The 22,475-nt window shown below is 41.4% G+C and overlaps 1 protein-coding gene and 1 long non-coding RNA gene across 14 annotated transcripts in view; one reads left to right on the top strand and one right to left on the bottom strand.

The window, feature by feature from the left end:
- LOC122975065 overlaps window positions 1–22,475 on the top strand; it is a 105,576-nt gene that overhangs the window by 13,012 nt on the left and 70,089 nt on the right. For all 8 annotated transcript variants that reach the window (XR_006400558.1, XR_006400559.1, XR_006400560.1 and 5 more), the window contains exon 2: window positions 7,005–7,068. This is a non-coding gene — a long non-coding RNA (uncharacterized LOC122975065). The remainder of the gene's footprint in view (window positions 1–7,004; window positions 7,069–22,475) is intronic.
- Window positions 8,151–22,475, bottom strand: part of anks1b (ankyrin repeat and sterile alpha motif domain containing 1B) — a 236,357-nt gene continuing 222,032 nt past the window's right edge. For 3 of the 6 annotated variants that reach the window (XM_044343242.1, XM_044343246.1, XM_044343247.1), the window contains 7 exons: window positions 21,723–21,794; window positions 19,660–19,746; window positions 17,707–17,844; window positions 17,438–17,605; window positions 13,830–13,952; window positions 10,707–10,798; window positions 8,151–9,520 (listed from right to left, as the gene is read on the bottom strand). In XM_044343242.1, the coding sequence (XP_044199177.1) occupies window positions 9,472–9,520; window positions 10,707–10,798; window positions 13,830–13,952; window positions 17,438–17,605; window positions 17,707–17,844; window positions 19,660–19,746; window positions 21,723–21,794 (729 nt within the window). In that variant the 3' untranslated portion in view covers window positions 8,151–9,471. The remainder of the gene's footprint in view (window positions 9,521–10,706; window positions 10,799–13,829; window positions 13,953–17,437; window positions 17,606–17,706; window positions 17,845–19,659; window positions 19,747–21,722; window positions 21,795–22,475) is intronic. The other 3 variants (XM_044343243.1, XM_044343244.1, XM_044343245.1) reach the window with 3 other exon arrangements.

Raw genomic sequence — 22,475 nt, 5'->3', positions numbered from 1 at the left:
AGATAGTTGGTCATTTTTAACATGGCTTTGTAAGGAAGCCATTATCGTATTTACTTGTGCCAGCGCTCTCGGACCATTTAGCATTAAACATTGGTTGTCCCAAACAATTAGCGCTGCAGCCGCTGAGCTCAAATGAAGGCAGACAGATCTGGAGCAGAGTGACTGGAGCAGGCTGATGAGCTGTGTGGGCTTGTAGTCTGTCTAGCCTCAGGAAGCTTCTGTCTCTGCGTTCGTGCAGTTTATCTCCTCATCTTAAAGTGTGCTTTTTAAAAAAAAAAAAAAAAGAACATTTGTTCACTCATTTGTAGCCTCGCTAAAAACAGCGACATGTACACAGCTACTAGACCCCACGCTGGTTTCAACTACGAGGATTAAGATGAAATGGAAAGTCGGGCGATAGTTCCTCACTCCTCTTGTCGTGAGATTTAACCATTTATGACAACAGATGGCTTAATTTGGCTTAATGGCTCTGTTCTAAGGAGCTCCTCTCCGCCTATTCAAGCAAGATCACTCAAGAAAGGATGTTCTTTAAACAGAGTGGCTTAATATGTCAATAAGTTTGAATATGCAGCATAGGCGCCGCTGTAGACGGCTGACTGTGGTTTGCAAGCATGACGGTGTCCTGCCTGAACAGACGCTAGACGCTGGTTAGCGGTGAAATCAGTGTTTGATTGCCTCTACAAAAACAACAATCAAGTGAATCAGTGGAGGGTTAAGACACACTCCTTTGCATTTTAGCAGAAAATGGGGGTTTTTGTCAAGAACCCCATGAAGCCCTGCTGGATTTGATCTCTTTTAAAGGATAGGTTTGGATTTTTTCAAATGTATCTTTCTTAACACTCACATGACCACTGTTACTTTATAGCCCGACCAGTACAGCACATTTATTTATTAACAATTGGGGCTTGGAAATGTACTGGCCAGGATGTTTTACAGTTGAAAATAAACTTGTCACCACTCTCTGGTGGACAAACTACACTCTAACAGTTTCAAAACATATGGTAACATATAGTACGTTGTTTTTTTGTACATCAGTGTCTTTTCATTTCATGAACTCTTTGAAGCTAAAACGAAGGTCCAGCAGTCTCAGTCGGCCAGATCAAATGAGTATCTTTGTCCCGGCGGTCGCATGTAGGTTTATTGGCAGCGTTTCGTCCTGGCAACAAACCTTCATGCAGATACCAGGACGTAACCCTCCGCTGCAGCCCAGCAAGGAAGCACTGTCTGCGGAGAGACGGAGTGGAAACCCAGTCCATTTAACTAGCTCAGACTGGTGAAGCCCCACATTAACTTTGGCTGAACCGTAGCATACATTTTTACACAAAATGAGGACTGTAGCTGCTCCACGAAGAGATAGATTCACAGTCAGTACGGACATGAGGAATACAGCAACATAGCTACAAAAAAATAGACTTGAGTACAGATTTGTTGCTGAATTAAGCAGGATTTAGTAGCTCTCTTATAAGTGGTGAAGTTTGTAGCAAATCTCAGAAAAACATCCTGATACAACCTCTAATTTGGATAATTGTTGCTAAATTAACTATTAAACTATCCTCACTTTGTTTTTGATTACCTGAAACTCTGTCAACGTTCCTTTATGGACTGACATGGCATTATTATTTACCAATTTAATAATTTTTTTATACCAAATAATACTATAGGATAACAGATGGCTGGGATGTTGGGTAAAAGATGATGGTAAGAGCATCCTTTTCTGGATGGTGTGCTTATTTTATGCACTTAAACAGAAAGTTTGTACTTTGTGTTTCAGTTTATAATCTCTCGTTGTGATATCAGCATTTCACGTGGCTCATTATGGGATTTTATTTATTAGTTTCTTTATTTTACAGACAACACAGGTAAACATCATCACAGGAAAAAAAAAAAAAGAAATGCAACAAATGATTACAGGATAATCAACAACAAGTGGAGAGTGTTAGTAGTTAGATGTCGCAGCTTCACTTTGTGATTAAGGCTGAAAAGATGAGCGGTTTCTTATATAAACATTTCACAGCACAGCTTAAGCTTCTCCTCTTCCCTCGGTATTAACACCTGATCTCATGTTTTTCTTAATTCCTCATTGCGTAAAAAGATAAGTTTGTGATCTGCGCTATGCTGATTCTTGTGTACCAGAAAGGTGACATAAGCAGCTTTACGTGACGGCTTGGCTTCACCGCCGTCATGTTTGTTGACAGCCGGGAGACGACTCGCTAAGAGCCTGCAGCGTCGTCTCAGCTTTTGGGTGTTTTGGGAGCAGACGTCAAACTCAGCTCAGAGATGTCGGGGGGGGCGGGGGGGGGGGGCGACCAGGACAGCAAGCGAGAGCCAGTCAGCTCTTATCGCTGTCACGCCAGTTGTAGTTTTTGTGTTCTCCGGGGGGTAGATCGACATACAGCTCTCCCCACATGCTTTAACACTTCTTACACTACTTATATGAAACGTTTGCATTCTGCTTTCAGCTGCACAAAATGTTCAACTTGTCGTTATGTAAAATACTTCCTCTGAGCCTTTTGCTGCGCTGTCAAATCTCATTTTGCTGCAGCACTTAACCTACATGCTTATCCTCTGTCCATTTGGCACTTTAAGCAGACCGGAGCAAAACAAACATAGATTTAAATTCTGTTTGAAGCAGGCTTTCTAAACAAAATGTGCAGATTCAGTGAATGCAAACTTGACGCACATCTGAGGTGATCTTCTGTCCCCACCACCACCACCACCACCCAACCTCAGGGCCACGTTCCAACTCTATTTTGACAAATTCTCCTTGGTTTGAACTCCATCCAGAAGCCACTGTCGCTGTTATGTAAACCCTCAGAGCTATGTTGCTGTTGCTATGGTTGTAGTCCACGCAGGGGTGGGACTGGGCCATTTCCTGTAGGTAAATGGGTTGAAATCAGGATGCACAGTGATGGAAATGTGTTTTCCAGACCGCACTGGCCCTATTTCTCACTACCTGTGAAAACAGCAGCAGCAGCAGCAGCAGCAGCAGCAGCAGCACTAGCACTCCACGGGTGTGTTTGTGAATGTTTTCTCTTGGAGGACAGCGCAGGATTATTTTGTCCAAGTTGTTTCTTTGTACCCCCACAGAGATAAAGTCTGCCATAGTCCACCGTGAACGTGTATGCTCGAGTGCTTTGTGTGTATAAGATGGAGGAGAGCCTTTTTATTTTTTTGGCCAGCTCTCCTCACCGTGTCCAGCTTTATCAGGGTTGTACATCGCGAGCCGAGCACAGCAGGGCGTGTATCTGTATGTGTGTTTGTGTGTGTGTGTGTGTTACCTTTTGTTCAAGTCTTTTGCAGAGGGAGTTTATTCCACTATCAACCACTTTCCCAGCAAGTCAGTCTCCATGTTGGGACTATTTCAGTACATTATGATAATGTGAGCATCGCTGCACCACAACTACCAGGTGCAAAAAAAAAAAGAAAAAAAGCGTTTTGTGTTCAGCCAGTCATTTACCAAATGCAGCAAATTGTCTTTATGTAAAATAGTTTCTCAGTGCAGATCTACCCATTTCTCAGCCTGTGGATACTTGGCCCTCTCTGCGTATTAGAGGCATATTACAGTGGATTTGGCTGTGTGCACATGATAAACAGTGCGGATCTGAATTTGAATTTGATCAGAGCCCTGCTGATTTTTCATCCCATTGGGTTCATTAGTCAGTAGCTCTCTGGTTGAAGTTGTCCCTATTGAATGAAAGCCAGAATATGACTGTGATTATTACATGAACACTTTTTACATAGTCATCTCATTTACTTGACGGCCGTGGGCAGTACACACCATCTGGAAGTTGAGCCATATCCCACAATCTGACACAGACGGTGAAACAAAGCGTGTACTCTTCCTGTCTTACACTTCACTGCAGACAGCGCAAGAAATTAGCATCTTTTTAATGAACAATCATCTCACTATTATCGGTATTGTGTTTCCCACACCGAGGAAACTCTGCAGCGCTTCTCTATCTTCATTACTATTTCCTCATCGTCGCTTTCTGTGCTCAGTTAAGTCCTGCTCCTGCACCTCTGCCAGCAGTAGAAATAACAGTCGAGCTGTAGGAGATTTGGAAAAGCCTAAATAGAGCAGCCACTGCACCACTCTCCACTGCTGGTCTAATCTTCCAGAAATGTCTTGAATTACCTCCTACTCTCATCCCGCAGTGGTCTGCTCTTACAAACAATAAAATGTTTTGTCAGTTTTTCAACAGAATGCACCAAATTGCAGATTGGCAGTAAATCTTCAGCGGACCAGTGTGTGCCGCAGCAGCCTCGGCCCGGTCTCCTCCGCGCTCAGAAAACAAGCCCAGCGGTCTCTGCTATTGGCTGCAGATTGTAACTGTCCAATCTGCAAACAAGACTGCCAGCCTATTTATTCTGCAGTTTATAGCTCATGACAAATGCTTGTTCAGCCTTTTAGAGGCTCACTGTGAATGTCAGTCCAGTGTGGTTTAATACACTCAACCTTAAGGGCCATCTTCACCTCCACCTTTTTTAAAAATAATGATTCTTTATAAGGCTTGGTGGTGATGGTGTGTAAAAGCACCACCAGTTGTGTAAATATTGCTATGACAGAAGGGTTATAGCAGAGAATAAACACAGCAAAAATGTGTTTACCCAAAGATATCAAGTTTACTATCATAGAAAACTAAAGAAACCAGAATATAAATGTTTAAGAAACTAGTCGGTGATTAATTTTCTGTCAGCCGATGCGACTGATCGTTGCAGCTCTAATGTCCTATTACTCATATTTCTGAGCACACATGAACCTTTTATGTCACAGATCCACATTGTGCAATAGCATCATAGTAAATGACATTGAACTAATTGAACTCATATTAATATAGTGCACAGTTTTAAGGCAAAACAAAAGCGAATCCTTGTCCCAACGTTCAAATTATGGTCACTGTTTGACAAGAGTAGATTATAACAGTTATAATAATTTGATAACTAATCACAATAAAACTACTGTCTGCATGTGATGCCACTGACATTTTCAATGTGCATTATTTGTTATAAACTTAGTATAAGGGCTGGGTGATATGACCAAAATCTCATATCCTGATATAGGTCATTTCATATCCTGATAACGATACCGATCCTGATATATATCCCCATAAGAGTGTGATTTGCGTCACAACGATATAAACAATAGAGCATAGAATGAAACGATTTTTCTCACATCACATGATATATATTACATCATATTGCACAGCCCTACTTAGTGTAGCAGGTGGATCATTCAAACAGTCCTTGTTGACCTGAGGATATTCTCACCTTTACCTCTTGCCACCTTACAGCAGATCCTTTTTAAAGCTGTAACAGTGAACTGCGCCCGCTTAATTTTCCCGGCTGAAAGTTCTGCCACTCAAAACCGAGGCGAGCCATGTGGTGAGAACAGCCAGAGGCTCCCAAACCTTGCCAGCCTCTTCATGTTTGTTTAATTAAAGCCCTCGTCGCTAAGCTTTGTTTGCTAGATTTTTATGGCATAAACAGTTGGCTCATGTTTGTTAATGACTGATTAAATGTTCATATGTGAGCTTTCATCTCAAGTTTAAATTCATTTAACATTTCATTCATAAATTTATGCACATGTAAATTTGTGTCGCACCTTTCATTCATTTCGCGCCCGTGATGTAGCGTCTTATTTACTTCTACATGAAGGAGAGACAAGTCGCATCTCAGATGACATGCTAAGAGCACTGCCAGCATGGTTGCCTGTTAGATAAATAACAGAACTGTCTGGAGGCACAAAAGCTGTCTGAAATTATGTGCAAGAAGTTTAATATCTGGCCCAGGGTCTTTGCCTCGTTGTCACTATCTATCTACCTCCCATTTAGTGCTTGTAAATCCAGAAAAATGCAAGTGAAACATTCTCAATCAGTGAGTCTAATGAGGAAACAGACTATACTGTGTAGTCTTTTAACTAACCAGTCTTGTTAGCATTAATTTGACAACCTGTTTTTATAACTTTGGATATATGTAGCCTATGTAATATTTTGATATGTGTACTCTGCTTTGTATTTATTCCTATGAAATGTGCGTGTCTGCAGGGTTGTTGGTCCATTTGTAGTGGAGATGACAGGTTTTGCTCTGTGTTTTATTGTTTCTGTTCACCTGCCCAGCGACTACAAATTAGAAATTAGCTAGTAGCTAAATCTGGTACAAAGCATCCTTTCTATTTGTTTGAGATTAATGTATTTTGTACATGGTCCCTGATATAAATAAATGTAATAAACTAAACCAAGTCTTGAGAAGGTTTTACCACCTATCCGATCAATTTTAAGCAGTTCTTTATCTGTCTTCATCTGTTGGTTTATTTGTGCAGTTTTTAAGAGACAAGGTAGATAGATGACCAGACGACAGAGAGAGCAACTCGAATATCAGTCCTATCGAATTGTGGCTGAAGTTATCAGAGAGTCTCGGGAGGATTTTCAGCACTGTATCCATCTGGAATCCAAAATCCCTCTTCACTTTTATCAGCGGCAGAATCGCTTGAGCCATTGTTTCCCTGTGGAGATATTGTAGATACTTACCTTGGGAGTTGTGCACCACTCAGATTTCACACCTCGCTCCCATGCCCGATGTTCAGTCAGTGTTAACTTGTGACCTTAATTGTTGTGACATTTCAACGTGCAACCAATGACACGACAGCGGTTTGTGACATAAGCTTAACGCGACCAGTGATGTCAGTTGATCATCAGGTTTTATTTCTGTCTTCTTCTGCATAGATAGTGGATAATTGCCAGTGGGTTCTTTTGTGTTTAACTGAAATGCATAATTCATATGAATCAGTGTTTTGGCATTCAAAACTGGCATGCAGCTTTCCTGCTACAAAGCACTAGTTGGAGATGTGAATGTGCTCTATACTCTGCACCCCACTTTGCTGTAAGCATAGAGTGCCCAAAGGCATTGGGATAAAGATGAGAGCAATTCTTTAACATTATGTTCTCTATCACTTTGAATCTTCTTTACAGGATTATTAATCATGCTGTGTTTGTCTCTCCGTTAAGGTGCTGGAGGAGCATGAGCACTGAAGTGCATGCCATCACAACCAGGTGTCACATCCAACACGAGGTACGAGACTCGACCTGATACTACTGTCAGTTTGACGTCAGATGGCTTGGATGGAGGAAACGTTTATGGATTTGAGGTTTACCTGAGATGTTGACAGATTTGGTAGAATTATCTGTGTTTAAGAACACCTCGCAAGAACAAGTTCAGGGTTCAGTGTAACAGCTGGCGAAGCTGTTAGAAATCAAACAACGGATGTCATCTAACTTCAGAAAAACAAACTCAGTGATCTCACTTTGAACTTAAGTAGTTCCACAATTTCACAAAACCCTTTTATTAGAAATCTCGGTGGCCTGTTTGATCCTAATCTCTCTTTTGAAAAACATATCAATGATATTACAAACGCTGCATATTTCCATTTACGAAATATTGCCAAGATTGGTCCCATTCTTTCCATGGTTGATCCTGAAACACTTGTTCATGCATTTGTTTCATATAGGCTTGACTATTATAACACTCTTTCTCTGGCTTACTTAAAAAAAACTATTAACAGATTACAACATGTACAAAATACTGCTGCTAGAATATTAACCAAGACTAGAAAATTTAATCATATTACCCCTGTTCTTATTTCATTACTTTGGCTCTCTGTACATGTTAGATCAGACTTCAAGATTCTACTTTTAACTTATAAAATATTAATGGACTTGCACCATCCTATTTATCACCCCTAGTCATACCTGCTAGGACTCTGATCACAAAATGCCGGTCCTGACTATTCCAAAAATGAATAAAACATCAGTAGGTGGCAAGGTCTTCTCTTACTGAGCTCCTCTTCCTCTCCAAATCCAAAGTAGCTCAGTCGACTCTTTCAAAAATAACTCAAAACACATTTATTCTCATCAGCCTTCAACCTCACTTAGTCTGCTCTAAGCACTAAACCACCGTTATCCAGCTTATATTCAGTTCTATGTGCGCATAGTTATGTATATGTGAGTTTTCATCTGTATCCAGGTATGAATGTACAGGAGTTTTATGTGCATATTGTTTATGTTTTTATATATTTTGCTAATGTTGCTCAAAAGACCTCTTATGTAGTGTTTGTGAAAAGGAAAGAAGTTATGACACTTTATCTCAAGGATGAGTAATGGTTGTACAAGTCATATTTTATTCCATGTGCTTTACAAGGATATAAATAATGGCCAAAATTACAAAAATCAGTGTGCTGGAAGTCCAAGCCTATGTACAAGTTGGTCAGCAGTGATGTCACCAAATAACCCATTTCAGTTTTCACTCAAAATACAATCTCTACAATCTACCACTTAGTTTTTTTTCATCTTCAACCTTTATTTTGGTACCTTCTTTCCAGTGCCACGTACTGCAAATCCTTTATTCTTTTTTTTCTCTTTTACATTACATGTATGAACAATGAGTTGGCAAAATATCTATGTACATTTTATAACTGGATAACTTCTCATCCAAATAATACAGTAATACTGCGTTTAAAATAGTACATCTGCTAGATAAGAGTAGAGCCCCATGAGAAATGATGGAGGGTTGACCTGACAAGAGTTAGCTAGCCACCTGCAACATTCACTCCCTGTGTACATGTATGATAATGTTTTTTAGATTTTTTTTTTTTAAAGGATGGCCATCATTCTCAAGCCCAAGGTTTTCATCTCAGCATATTATAGAAAAATAATGTAACATTAAGACAACAGTAGACAAGAATTGCACAAGAATAATCATAATCATCATGGTAATATAATACTCTCATATTAAACATTAAAATGTCGGGCAATACGAATAGAATACTTTTTTTTTTTTTCTTTTTTAAACGCCAGATGCTGTTTTGTTTTTGTAGGTTTGCTATCTGCTGCGTCTCATCAGGACACACCTGTTGCATCTTGAGCGTGTTGCAGTTAGTCCAATCACATTTACACGCTTGTGCATATATCTCTATTATTTTCTGACCTTTTTAAAGAAAATAAAAAATAAACAAGATCCAGCCAGACGTCCTCGAACCCATCCCCATTCCAACACTGACACATGCCCAGTGGTGCCTTTTAGCGAGCACATATAGTCCGTTACCTTTACTCACAGTCTCCATGGAGATGCTGTGACCTCCCAAAAAGTTCAAAGGTCATGCCATCCCAGTTGGGCGCATAAAACAGATCCTACTGTAGTTGCAGAAAGTTGAGGCTGCTTTTAAACAAGTGTACATTCAGAGCAGACCGTCGTCTGTCGCGATGCAGTCCTGCTATAGTGTGTGTGTGCTGTGTAAGTGTCTATTGGTCCAATTTTTTACTGTGTCAAGCATGTAGATGAATGATGTCAAAATTTTGTAGTCAACCTTAAACACTGTGGAGTAGCATCCATGTTTGTAGTCCTTTGAAAAGTAAGCAAGAGGGTCCATTGTAGTCCTTTTTGCATTGTATGTGTGACAAGGTCCGTGTTTAGGGCTGGCTACATTCTTTGTATTCCACAGTAATAGACATGAGCGTCCGGCATTGCCCTGCAAATGAGATGACATCACTTATCGAGAGAGCCCTCACACCCCGCCTCTCCACCGGCCCCCCTGCTCAGCAAATCCAAAATGGCCACCATGCGTCTCACAAGCCACATGCTAAACCTTTTACATATAAGATTTTTTTTTTTTCCTTCCCCCAAATAAAATAAGGTTTATGGCCAGGAAAAAAAATCCATGTGGTTAAAATAATTAACGTATACACACACACGTGCTGAAAAAGATGCTATAAAAGCCAAAAAAAAAAATCTTCCTGTGTCACAGGTCAAGTTTAAAATATTGTTTGTCAAAGAAATTCACAAGTTTGCTATTATTTCCAAAAAAATAATCTAATATAAAGAATCAAAAAGTTGAAATACATTCTAGTAGCCTGCTGGATGAACCAGTTTGAGTCAAAGTCAGACTGTGCTACATCACCTCTCCTGTAGTTCTGCTCTCCTCTATGATTAAAAAAAATGTTTAAGAAGTCTGAACTTTCCTCCAGTTGTTTAGACAACAGCCCTCCTCATTGTCAGCTCCCACTACGGGCTCAACAGACAGCTAAAACACTGTTACAGCTCTTAGCAGTATTCTTGGTTTCAAATCTCATTCAAGTTGTCAGGGGCAATTGGACAAAGGGGCTGAAATGAAAAGAAAAGCGAGGGATGGAGGCAGGAGGAGAGAGACAAAGCCAAACGGTTGCACCCATCAACAAGGGGGGGAAAAAAAAAAGAAAAACAAGAAGCTGGAAGCAGAACAACCGACTGGTTGACTGCTGACTGACCGACAAACAGGAAGTGGAAAAACGGAGCTGACCATTCCCCCTACAGGTGGAGACAGAGAAGTGCACCACAGCCCTGGGTTCAAAGGTCATGCGCCAGCCCTGCAGGCAGGAGAATGTTGCCAGGGCCAAAGAGGGGGAGAGCAGAAACAAAAAAGAGAGAAGAAGAGACAAGGAGAAAGAAGAGAGAGACAGCGCAGCGCCAAACGTCATCATGCAGTGGACAGGCTCGGCTAACGGGGGCGGGGCGGGATGTTTTGTTTTTTTTATTTTTCAGCCGGTGAGGTGACGCGGCGGCGTGCGTCGCTCGTGCCCAACTCCGGGGCGGGGCCCTGGTACAGGGCAACCTCTGAAAGGCACACACACACAGGAGTGGACAAGGCGGGTGTATGTTAGAAAATAGTGGTCTCGTACTTGGTGTTGACTCCTCTCTTGGCCTCCTGACCCGGTTCCACAATCCACGGCACGTTGGCGTGGCCCTTCTGGTCCATGGATGGCTGCTCCATCTGATGCAGAAAGAGAGAGAGAGCAGAGAGAGAGAGAGAGAGGTAGGCAGGGTCAAGTGATTTTCAATGAGCTGCATATTCTCAATTTTGAAAATAGTACATTACTAAATTGAGTTTGTTCTATTGGTATGCATGTTTTCAAACCAAACAATTCATCAACATGATGGAGTCTGAACGCAAACTGCTGTTTCCAGGTATTGAAAATCGACATTTTGCACACTGTTGGATCAATTTTCTGATAGAATTTCATGCTAATAAAGTCAGTGAAAAACAAGAGAGAGATATGGCGGAATGAATGAGATTGTGGTGGAGAATGTACCGCATACGGAGTAATGAATGTAATTGAAAATAAATGGATATGTGAGAGAGAGAGAGAGAGAGAGATGATTTTTGACAGATGAGAAAGCAGAAACGAGAACACAGACAGAAGCTCAGAGTCTGACATATAAAAACAAGCTCCTGCTGCTCCGGTTCCATTGCAATTATAGGCTGCATTTACAGCAATGCAGCTCCTGTACATCCTGGCAGTTTTGATTGTCAGGGTAGGGGAATTTGTGTCTATTGCTGCCAGTGTGAAGCTATTGTGGCTTCAGAGCTGAGAAACAAACCAAACAAACTACATCGCTCTCAAAAATAACCCCATGGCAACCAATCAAGCGGCTGGGTTTCGTTGCCGAGGGTGCTTTTCCTCTGATCTATTGGTTTATTTTCAGATGATTTGGGGGGGGAGGGGGAGACTCGACTCTGAAGAATAAATTTGTCCTAAATTTGTCCTCACACTCGCTCTGTCTGTTCTGTAATTCCAATTATATATCAACAATATATCAAATGCATCTAAATAAACCTTGAAGGTCTACTCCTGTATGTGTCTCAGTGTTGTTGGAGTGAACAAGGTTAATCTCAGAGTTCTGCAATTTGCTAACAGAGTTATGTTTCTCTTATCTTCCCCCAACACACTGCTACAGCAACAATACTGAAAGTAACTATAATAATAATCCAGTTCTCTATCCTCTCTCTCTCTCTCTCTCTCACACACACACACACTCGGACAACCCCAGCAAAACCTTACAATCTTGTTATGGGGTTACAGGATTACGGACAAACACACTCTTAATCTTGCAACACCACAACACCATCATGCTTAAAGGGAAAATTCACCACTGTGAATATGACGACTTCTTAAAACTAGGTCTCCTTAAGGCTGCGCAATATGAAGAAAATCTCATATCCAGATAGATCATTTCATATCCTGATAAGTACATACATATCATGATATGTATGATGATATATGATAGACTAGTTTCTAGTCCATCCAGCAGAGCCGCTGGTTAGCAGAGACAAAGTATTATATCTCTTTGCGGAGGCTTATTTTCATTTAAAAAACAACTTTCCTCATTGAGTCTGGATATATCGTACCGGTGTGCAAGGATCATATAACAAACGGCGCGCTGGAGTGGATCAGTGCAAACTTTCCCAGAGTTGCACACAAGCCAGAGCTGCCAGTGATGGTGGACAGTCAAAAAAACCTCTGCCATTTCATCTCAGCTTGTTTAGGGAAACAATTGTGTATGAAAGGGTGAAAAACTGCAAGCAAACACTGTTTCTTTTAATTTATTTTGGATGACGACGAGGAACTGGGACTGGATTGTGCTCAAGCTGAATGCGGCCTCAAGTTACAGGTAACACAGCCGCTGTTCTGTATTCAGAGCCGACAAAGTCCGATACAATATTCTGTTGGAAAACAAGCACAGCGAAGTTTTCAGTTCTGTCTCTATTTTTCCTGACGATCCTCACTGGTCACCGATTGAGGCTGCTGGACTGGAGCTCCGGTGGTCGTTTTTTCCTCCGCAATCTGTTGTGTCTGATTCCACAGCACGATACTCGACCTCGCGTCATTAAACTAGTTTTCTTCCAAATATGCTGATATCTTAAAGTATTCAATAGTATGATATTTAAGTGTCTGCTTTTCCGCTAGCAGAGTGTTTTGGCAGACCCACCTTGTACAGTCCTTGAAGGCACCACTACAGAAAGTAAGGAAATGTAGTTTGTAGTCTAAGGCAGATCTCAGACTTTTACTGGCAAATGAGCGGGTAGCTCAACATGGAAACATCGTTCATTTGCATATACAACCTGCATCGCAATGATACAATGCTGGTTGATAATCAGCAAAGTCTCCCTTTAATAAAAAAAACTTGCCCAGAGCGACACCAGGATCAAATTCATCAACCACACAGAATCAAGTCTGCCTTCTTAAAAGGTTTAACATCAGCACCCTGACCACTCTTCTGCAGGATGGACAGGACATCCAGCGTGTGATTAGTGTTTAGTGAAACTGCAACAACCTCTGTGATCCAAGCCGGTGCCAAATGAATGCACACAGAATGCAACGGGAGTCTGTACCGCCGCTTTTTGAACTGAATCATTTCTTGGCACGCTATGTACGCTTTAATAGTCTTCTTTTGATGGCCCTTTTTAAAAAAAAAAAAAAAAAAAAAAAATTCAGCTGTATGAGATGAAGATGTGGATGAGTGAGACAGAGTGTGGATCAGAGCAAAAAGCACAACATTCATAAAAACATTCAATCAGGCATTTAAAGGACTGAGGTGGTTTTCGGGGATTTTTTTTATAAACATTTAGTTATTTTGAAGCACTGTTATTGCTTGAAACACTTTTTATTCATACATTTACCATCTCAGATACGAGGCAGCGTATACCCATCCAGGGTTTGAATCGATTCACTGGGCACATAAAATCTGACTGTGGCACTAAAGCGAAGGTCTGTATTCTGCTTTATATTAGCTGTAAAGAAATGAAGTGTGTTGGCTTTGCGAGACCGACTGTTGATATGGAGATAGAAGGAAGTAACTGTGGAGGACTGAGACACACAAACACAGCAGAACACACGGATGCAGAGTCAGTTGAATAAAAGCGACAGAATAAAATGGGAGCACTTACAGATGCCGCTTTCTCCTTGACTAAAAAGGAAAATCATGTGGAAATAAAGGATAAGAGAAGGAAAAGCGTGGAGGACCTGTGACTGAGCTTTGTGAGGAAGATGGAAGAGTCGAGGGGGAGGAAGAGGAGGGTGGAGAGGAGGCCGGTGAGGGGTGTAAATGTGGCCCAGTGACCAGCGGCTGGAAGGGGACATGATGACCTACAGGGGCAGAGGTCATACAAAGGTCAAAGTGCGCCTGCTCAGCAACGCCACCGGACACAACAAAAACAAAGCAGCAAGGCAAAAAAAAAAAAAAAAAAAAAAACCACAGCGATGGCAGAGTAGCTGCGTGGCAACAGGGAAAGACAACACTCCCAAAACCAAAGCAAAACCATGGCAACAACATGGCAGCAAAGTCATCGCCCTGGCAACAGCTCGGGACAGCAGCATTACTGCATTACAGCAAAACTCAAGCAAGAGTACGCCATGTTACGGCACATTTATAAAGCAGCTCCTGCATGGCAACAACACTCGCAGCGAGATAAATACGGCTCGGCAACTGTACAAAGCATCACTCTGCAAAAAGCATCGTCACAAGCCAGACTCATTTTTTTTTTCTCCAAATTGATGAAAAATCCTGCCAATGAAGTGAGAAAGCTTCAAGTTAAGTCTCAATTGAGTTGAGTTTTTAAATAAAGTAGAAATTCAGGTGTAAAAGTTGGCCACCAGAGCTCCTGGAAAGAAATCAGCTGCTTGGAAACAAGCTATTTTCACATCACTGGCAGGCTTTTTTCACTTGTTTTAAGAAAACGGTAAAACTCATCATACAGGGTTAGGGAAATGCATTTCTACGCTTTATTAAAGCTACACTCAGATTACAGTAACATGCCGATGCCGATCAAAGACAACAGAGTCACATCAGACACGGTCACACTCATAAGGGCAAGTTAAGTGGATGTTGAGGGAGATTTACAAGCAGATGTGCTCACATGAGACACACACACACACACACACACCATAAAGATGATAATGAGAGGGTGTGGAGAAGCAGATATCTGATCTATCTCGGGGGCCAGAGAAACAAAGCAACAGTATTTTAAAGCACAGAGGCTTGGGAGGTGCTGCAAGATGGAGATTACGGCTGGCAGGTGGCGGGAATATTAAGTGAATCCTGCAGTATCTTTGCCCTGCTGCACACCACAAGCCATTAACTACACCACACACACACACACACACACATATACATATATATATATATATATATATATATATATATATATATATATGAACACAGGGAAGAAAAAGGCAATTAATGGTTAATGTAACGGTAGCGGAGTCAGCAGATTGAGTCTACACATGCCATCGTCCATCATCTCTGTAGGCACAGACCCCTCCCCACATACACACACACACACACACACACAGGAGGAGAGAGAACACAAATACTGCACGCGTTCTCTTCCTCCGTCTTTCCTCACCGTCTCACATCTCACTCTAACTTTAGAAAGTGAGACCATTCCTCCGAAGCCACCGCTCCTCTCCTCCAGCACCATCTTTCTTCCATGACTCACAGAAATGTTGGTGGATTTAAATTTGGTCCAGACACACTGATATAGCAGCCACCGTAACTCTACGCCCGGCACTTTAGACACACAAACGCGCTCGCCGATGTGCGGCAGCGGCGGAGGAGGAGGGAAGCGTGCGCGGAGTGGGTTAGCGTGACTATTTTAAAGCTCTCTTTGGGGTTAATGAGAGGTTGACAGGGTCACAAATAGACTTTGTGACACTGTGGTTGGAGGAGGCATGAAGTAAGGCCACACACAATCACACATGGACACACACAGAAATTTTATGATAGAATGTGGGACACGAGTATCTAGTATCACATGAAGCTGGGCTGACCGACCGAAATACAACAACTGTTACGTACTGACCGAATCACAGAGTAATATATGCGAGTGCTAAGGTCACAGATGGGACTATGTGAAGGATAGGAAAATAATCTAAGCAACTAACTATTTTAATAATTAATTTCATCATCATTTAAGGAATTATTTAAGTAAAAATGCCAAACATTACCTGGCTGCAGCTTCTAAATTGTGATAATTTGCTGCTTTTCTTTGTCTTACGTGATAGTAAACTGAATATTTGATGGACTGTTGGTTGGACAAAACAATCAATTTGAAGACTTTAGAAAATTGTGCATTTTTCATAATTTTCAGACATTTTTTTTATAATCAAACACTGAATCATTTGATCTAGAAAATAACCAGAGGAATAATGGATTATCACAATCATTGGTTGCAGACTTAGTCTGTTTCCAAAGTAGCTTAGCCGACGTCTCTAGCTTTCAACACTGCAGCTGAGAGCAGAAACGAGGGAGTAAATACATCCATTACAGTGAGGTTTGCAATTATGTCATTTTGAGACAAGACTATGTTTGTAAGAGTTTCTGGCCTGCCATGTTGTTCTGTTCTTTTGCTCTGTGTACAATGACTCAGCTAAAAAGTCCAATGATTGCCATGACGAGATGACGTTTGTAACCGGGCTCCTCGACTGATGATATGAACCATTTACGCTTGATGTAAGAGGCAGTCCTAACTGGTACTGATTCAACACTATCATATAGTATAGAAAATGTTCATATGATAGGCAGCCCTACATAAAGCAGAGTACTGCACACCAACAAAAAGCATGGGGTAAACACTCTTGATGCTCAGATACATACTCCATAAGAGACCCTCGCACTCTACAGCATTTTGATGAGGCTCTGATGGACTGAAATGTCAATAAATTACTTCTTTGTGCGAGGCTGCAGTATGTAAGAACCTTCCACATGAGGATTCTTTATCTTCTTACATGCAAACACACACACACACAGTGAGGCGAGCCAAGCGAGACTCCCCGGAGCCCAATGCAAACAGGCCTCATCAGTCAGCCCAGAAACAGGGAGTTTTTCCTTGCCACCGTCGCCAAATGCTCGCTCATAAGGGAATGTTGGGTCTCTGTAAATAATATTGTAAAGGGTACGGTCTAGACCCGCTTTATATGGAAAAAAGTGCCCTGAGATAACTTCTGTTATAATTTGGTGCTTGTATAAATAAATTTGACTTGACTTGTGTAAGAGACTGCAGGGAGAGCAAGACCGAACAGATGCTTAACAGGTCAAATATCCACCCACATCTCCGCACAACCTCCGCTGGGCCGAGAGACTCGAAACACACAGAACACGAGCATTCCAGGATAATACCAGTAAGCCAAACTGGGAGTTCAAACTACATACATGAGCAGGGATGAGAGACTGGGACGGATCAGAGCAGAGGGATGGAAATTATGGACAGATTCCAGTGTAAATGGGACAGAAAGTTAATGGGATGCTGGTGAGATTTGATTAGAAGCGGAAATATAACGGCTAAATTTGAGTTCTGAGTCGAAAGGTGAGAGGTGAAAATCCATCTTAAATCACAAGTTTTCTTAACTAAATAATCCTGTAGTGTGTATCAGTTTTGCAAAGAACATCTAAAAGATCGAGTTTATAAAGAAGTCATCACCTTTCAAAAGGTTTCACAGTTTCTTTTCACTTTAAACCAACATTCGTCAAATCCAGATCGTCGAAAACAACCGGAGTTGCTGATGTTAATTTTCCATTTAGGATGGATTTTTCCTTCAAACGGTTGTGCGGCTGGTGCGGCATGGATGCTTACAGATTTGCGGATGTTGACACGGGGTTTGGGGACAGGTTTGCTGGGCTTGCTGTCGAAGCTCTCGGGCAGCGTGGACGATCCGTGGCCGCTCTTCCTAGCCTGCAGGGCCAGCTGGTAGGCCACCTCGAAGGCTTGGCCGAGTGTCAGGATGATCTCATACGCCAAGTTCTGATAAGAGGGCAAAGACAAACAGGCGTGAGAATACGATGCGATATTACAAGCACGCCGAGTATGATATTCGCTGTTAAATAGAAAGATTCGGCACTGACCACGTCAAAAGCAGTGAAGACATGGCAGTAGTGGTGACTGGACTTGAGGTCTTTGGTGATGTAGGCAAATGTAGACAGATCCTCTGGATCCTGAGCTGCACACGAGATGTTACGGATCTCATGCTCTGCGATGATATTCTGCAGAAAGAGAACAGGAACAAAAGACAGAGAAAAAGAGGAAGAAAGATAAAGAGGTGCAGAGTGAAATGCTTATTTCAACCAAGACTGTTGATTATCCCCAGTGAGCCACTCTATGGAAAAACAAATCTGATTTATTATTCATCTCATTTCACACATCCCAAAACCATAATAACTGTGGCATAATTTTGGTTTGAGAGTTTTCTGGAGTTGCTGAGTTGGAATTTGTCCTCTGGTAATGTCACTGGAGAACACTCAGACTTTGCGTTAATTAAAGCACATCTCAGTGCTGCGAATTGTAGAACATCAAAGCCCCCCAAAAAAAGTTTCAGTGAGGGCTAACATTAGGAAAACATGATTTTTAAGTTGGAAGTTGCTTAGTGCTAAATGTTTTCTTCACACTGAGTTGCAACTACTGGTCTGTTTTGCTTAAGCTACACCTCCTCTTCAGTGGTAATTACACAGGAACAGATTTAATCATGCAAATCATAATCATGTAAATTGTGAAAAGAGCAAATGCGGTGCAGTGTCTGTTAGAATATATTCAAACAGAATACAAAAAAAAAAGAGTTTTTAAGGACAGCAAATCAAAAACTTCACAACAAAATATCGTGGTGAAAAATCAATATGGAGCAGATGATTTCACCAGAGGAAAGAACAAAGAGGACTTACATAACACACAATAGGTGAGGTGCCCATTATGTCATACTGGTCAGTATCGTCTTTGCCTTTTGATTCTACAAAAATAGGCCTATTGATTGCTTTTGTAAGATGAGTGAGAAATCCACTCCCTACACCGGAACAGCAGATAAGTTGAGGACACTTGCAACTTTTGTAAAAAATGTCCCTAAGAGGTGAATCCAGATTGATGATTTCCTTTTTAGTGTGCCTTATCCCTTTAATTGATTCATTACCAATACTATTACTTCTTCCCTTCTATCATTCTGTGTTTTGTATGTACATGTACTGTCAGTGTACATTGTCGGTAGTAGTAACAACAGGATTTGAGGACTTTGAGAAAACAGATGTGAATTTTGCAAAACGGTACGTATGGAAAGATGGCTCCATGGCTGGCAGTAATATTTTAATATAAACCAGTATTAACACTAACAGAATCAGTTCAACTCATTTAAAAGTAGCCATTAGTTATTTGTACTTGTTAATTAAACCCTACAAATACTAGTTTATTCTGGTGTAACTACAAGGCTGCCAATCAGTCTGTTGTTTCATTTTGCCACCATTGCGTGAATGCAGCAGATGTAATTTGTGGATTTCTGTGACAATATTATTGCCGTCCTATTATTGATTATTTAGTGTGAATTATTATTTGGATTGACAAGACAGGTGTGATAATATTGTCTCAATGACAGAAACCCAAACTTATTTACACATGCACGGACGTAAAAACTATTTTTTTGGTCTTGAAGTTGGACACACTGGACAAATATCACTCAAATGTCACTCCAGATGTTGAAGGAATAAGCCGAGTCACATAAAAACTCCTTATGAGCCCAGGTTAGAGGAGACAAATGTGTAAAAGCACATTTAAAGCAATCCATTAAGGCTTTATTGGACTGAGTTTGTTATTGATCTTTCTTAACATTCAGTTCATCTGTTCCATACTGATTACTGCCCTTTTACACCTTATTGATTTTCACACTGTATGGTTTTAAATCAGTCGGACTGCAGCAGGAGTAGACGTCAGCGCTGCCGTTGCCCGACATCTCTGAATGCCACTCAGGTTCACGTTCAAAAGCGTGACCTTTTACGTGTTATTTACAGTAGGCATCACAGGAAGTGAGCGGCGAGCATTACCTTGTTTGTGGCATCGATGAACTTCACTCCTTTGTAGGAAACAGAGAGCACGATGGTCGGCACTTTCTTCATCTGTTCTGTCGACTTCTTGGAGTGCACGAAACACAAAAGGTAGAGACAGAAAGAGGAGAGAGGCAGCAATGACTGTTGAGGTACTTTATTACAACGTACATCCCTTTTATTGAAAAGTGCACCGCCCTCATTTTTTTGCACTCTTGGACTTTTAACACTCCACGGTTAAAAAAATTATAATTCGTTCCAGATGAATGAATCGCAGTTGGTAAAGATCACCACTGAATTTAATAATAAGTTTTTATAAAAGACTTAAACCATGTCTGCGAAGCTTTCCTCGGGTCTACAAGTACGTGAGAAAAAAAAAAACAAAACATGGAAATCTAAACAGAATGAATAAAGTCATTGAACAGTAGGTTTCCTCCTTGATTACTAGAATCAATTCAAATGATCTCCAAAGGTCAAAGGTTGTAAGGTGCCTCCATGAAAAAGAACCGCTTCTGAATTACATTTCTAAACCCGACTGACTTCAGCGCCGCAAATCCAATAAGTCTATTAGCTTTTAAGCCATATCAGGGCCCCCACTGTATTATCTCTCCTCATGCCTTTTAATTACATGCTGGCATTTAACGTGTTTCAATTACATATATTTAAACTCATTATGCAGTAAGGTGCTGTGGAGAATGGTGTGATTTACAGCGACGTCTGCGTCACCCTCCAAGCTGTCATTCTACCTGCCAAAAATCTTTAATATATTCAAAGAACTAGACGTGAGATTCAGTCCCTCTCTCCTGCTTTTTCTCTGTATCACTTCTTGTCTTTCATCACTTGTCATCTCCTTCTCCCACCATCCACGTTTCTATCACACTCCTTACATCCTTCCTTTCTCTCCTCCTGTCGAATCTCCTCACAGCTATCTGTTCCATATCTGGTTTCTTTTCTTTGTTCTGTTCTTTCCTCCCCGCTCGCAGCGTGTTGCCGCTGCGGTTCAGCTCTGTCAGGATCAGGTAGTGCCGAAAAGCTGACAAAGGCAGCGCCGCCCGGTTTCGCTAGCAGATACCCAGCTAGAGGCATGTGAAGTTGCGATTTAAACATCCACATGTACCTCCACGGCGGAGGGATGGAGGGACGGATGAAAGGAGGGGATGCTGGGAAGCGATGTACACACGATGCACTTAATTACAACCTCGGCGTACAGCGAAGGTGTGTCAAGCTGAGAGAGGAGAGAAATGAAAAGAAATAAAGATGCCTTCTGATGTGGCGATGAAAATATAAAGACAGAAGAAAAAGGAGGAGGAGGAGAGAGGAGAAACAGAAAGCTTCTCTCATGAATATTAAAATTTATCTTCACACTGCAGCAGCACGGGATGAGAATGAGAGATATGAATTGAGGGCCAGAGGAGAGAGAGGGAGTCAGTGCTACAGGAAAATATGTTAAGAATGAGCATGGAGGAAGAGAAGACATGGATAGCGGGAGACTGCTAACAGCCAGAGAGAAACAGAGAAGGAGAGGAAGAATAAAGGAGTGAGAAGTGAAACGAACAGATAAGGTGATTTGAGGTAAAAAAGAGGGATCGTCGGGTATCAAGCCAACCAGGCAAGTATATTAAAAATAAATCCCTCAATACACTTAATCCACCGTCATAATATGTTATGTTTGTTTAAGTTCCAGTGTGAGTGTGAGGGCACTCAGACTATGAGACTGTGTCCCAGATTTTGTAGAGAATACTTATTAAATTAAAGCCACAGGTGCAGCCACGTGCACTCATGTCGAGTGGTTACACACTAGAAGGGGCTTGGCATGTTATGAGTATAATCAGACTCGACTGGTCTCATTTTAATAGAGCCCAATTAAAAGATAATTATGATTTATTACAACTCGGGTCTTATTTTTGTAGCTTCTTTCACTCATTTTTAGCAATGTAACAGTGTTGCCAGATCTCAGCAGTAAACTTGAGTGAGATTTATAAGTCATAATAAATCAGAATTATCCTTCAAGTCATGTTCATGTTAGCAGCAGCAGTGTAGTAGTGTGTTAGACAGTGCTTTACCCTCATCTTGGCACAAGCGTCTTGTGTGGACTCCGTCCCTCTCAGCTCCTTCACCAGCATGGAGCCCAGGTACTGTGGAGAAGACACAAACACATGCTTTGTAAATACACAACAGGGAATATAGATGGTACAGTATGTCACTGCCTGGTTGTGGCTGTACACAATGCTTAACCACAGCCAGTGGCGCTGGAGTTTTGAGGTGGGGAGACATCCAGCTTTGGATGATGTAATAGTCATGATGGGACTGACGCTGTTTTAGCCATAACTCTAATGTAGCCTGCCTCATCTCGTAAATGGTCACATAGTTTAGTAATTAATGCTACACAACAGCGTTTGCATTGAATAATATTGAGAATATTGAGTTATAACTGACCAGTCTGATGTGAGTAGAGACCTGGTGTCGGTTTCAGCTGATTTAATGAAGCTAAACACAGTGAACGGCCGTGCGTAACGGCACGGCGCTCTGGCGCGGCGCTTCTCGCAGGCTACGGATTTATCAACATATCAGTCCTGCTGCCTTCAGACGCTGCAGTGATTTAATGAACTGAAGGTGGAGCTTTAACTAACTAATTAAAATAACTTATTTATATTTCAAGCATTAATCCGTTATTTACAGCAAGTATTTAGTCGCTCTTGTTGATAAAATCACCCAAGTGGCAGCGGAGTGACTTGGCTCCAAAATCAGAGGTGGTTCTGAGACGTCTAAGACTCATTTTCCACAAAAAACACCAACAACTCAACCAACAACCTCCC

Source organism: Thunnus albacares, chromosome 23 (assembly GCF_914725855.1).
Source record: "Thunnus albacares chromosome 23, fThuAlb1.1, whole genome shotgun sequence".
Classification (NCBI taxonomy): Eukaryota; Metazoa; Chordata; class Actinopteri; order Scombriformes; family Scombridae; genus Thunnus; species Thunnus albacares.
Note: the sequence above shows the minus strand (reverse complement) of the source record. Positions and strands in the feature narration are given on the sequence as shown.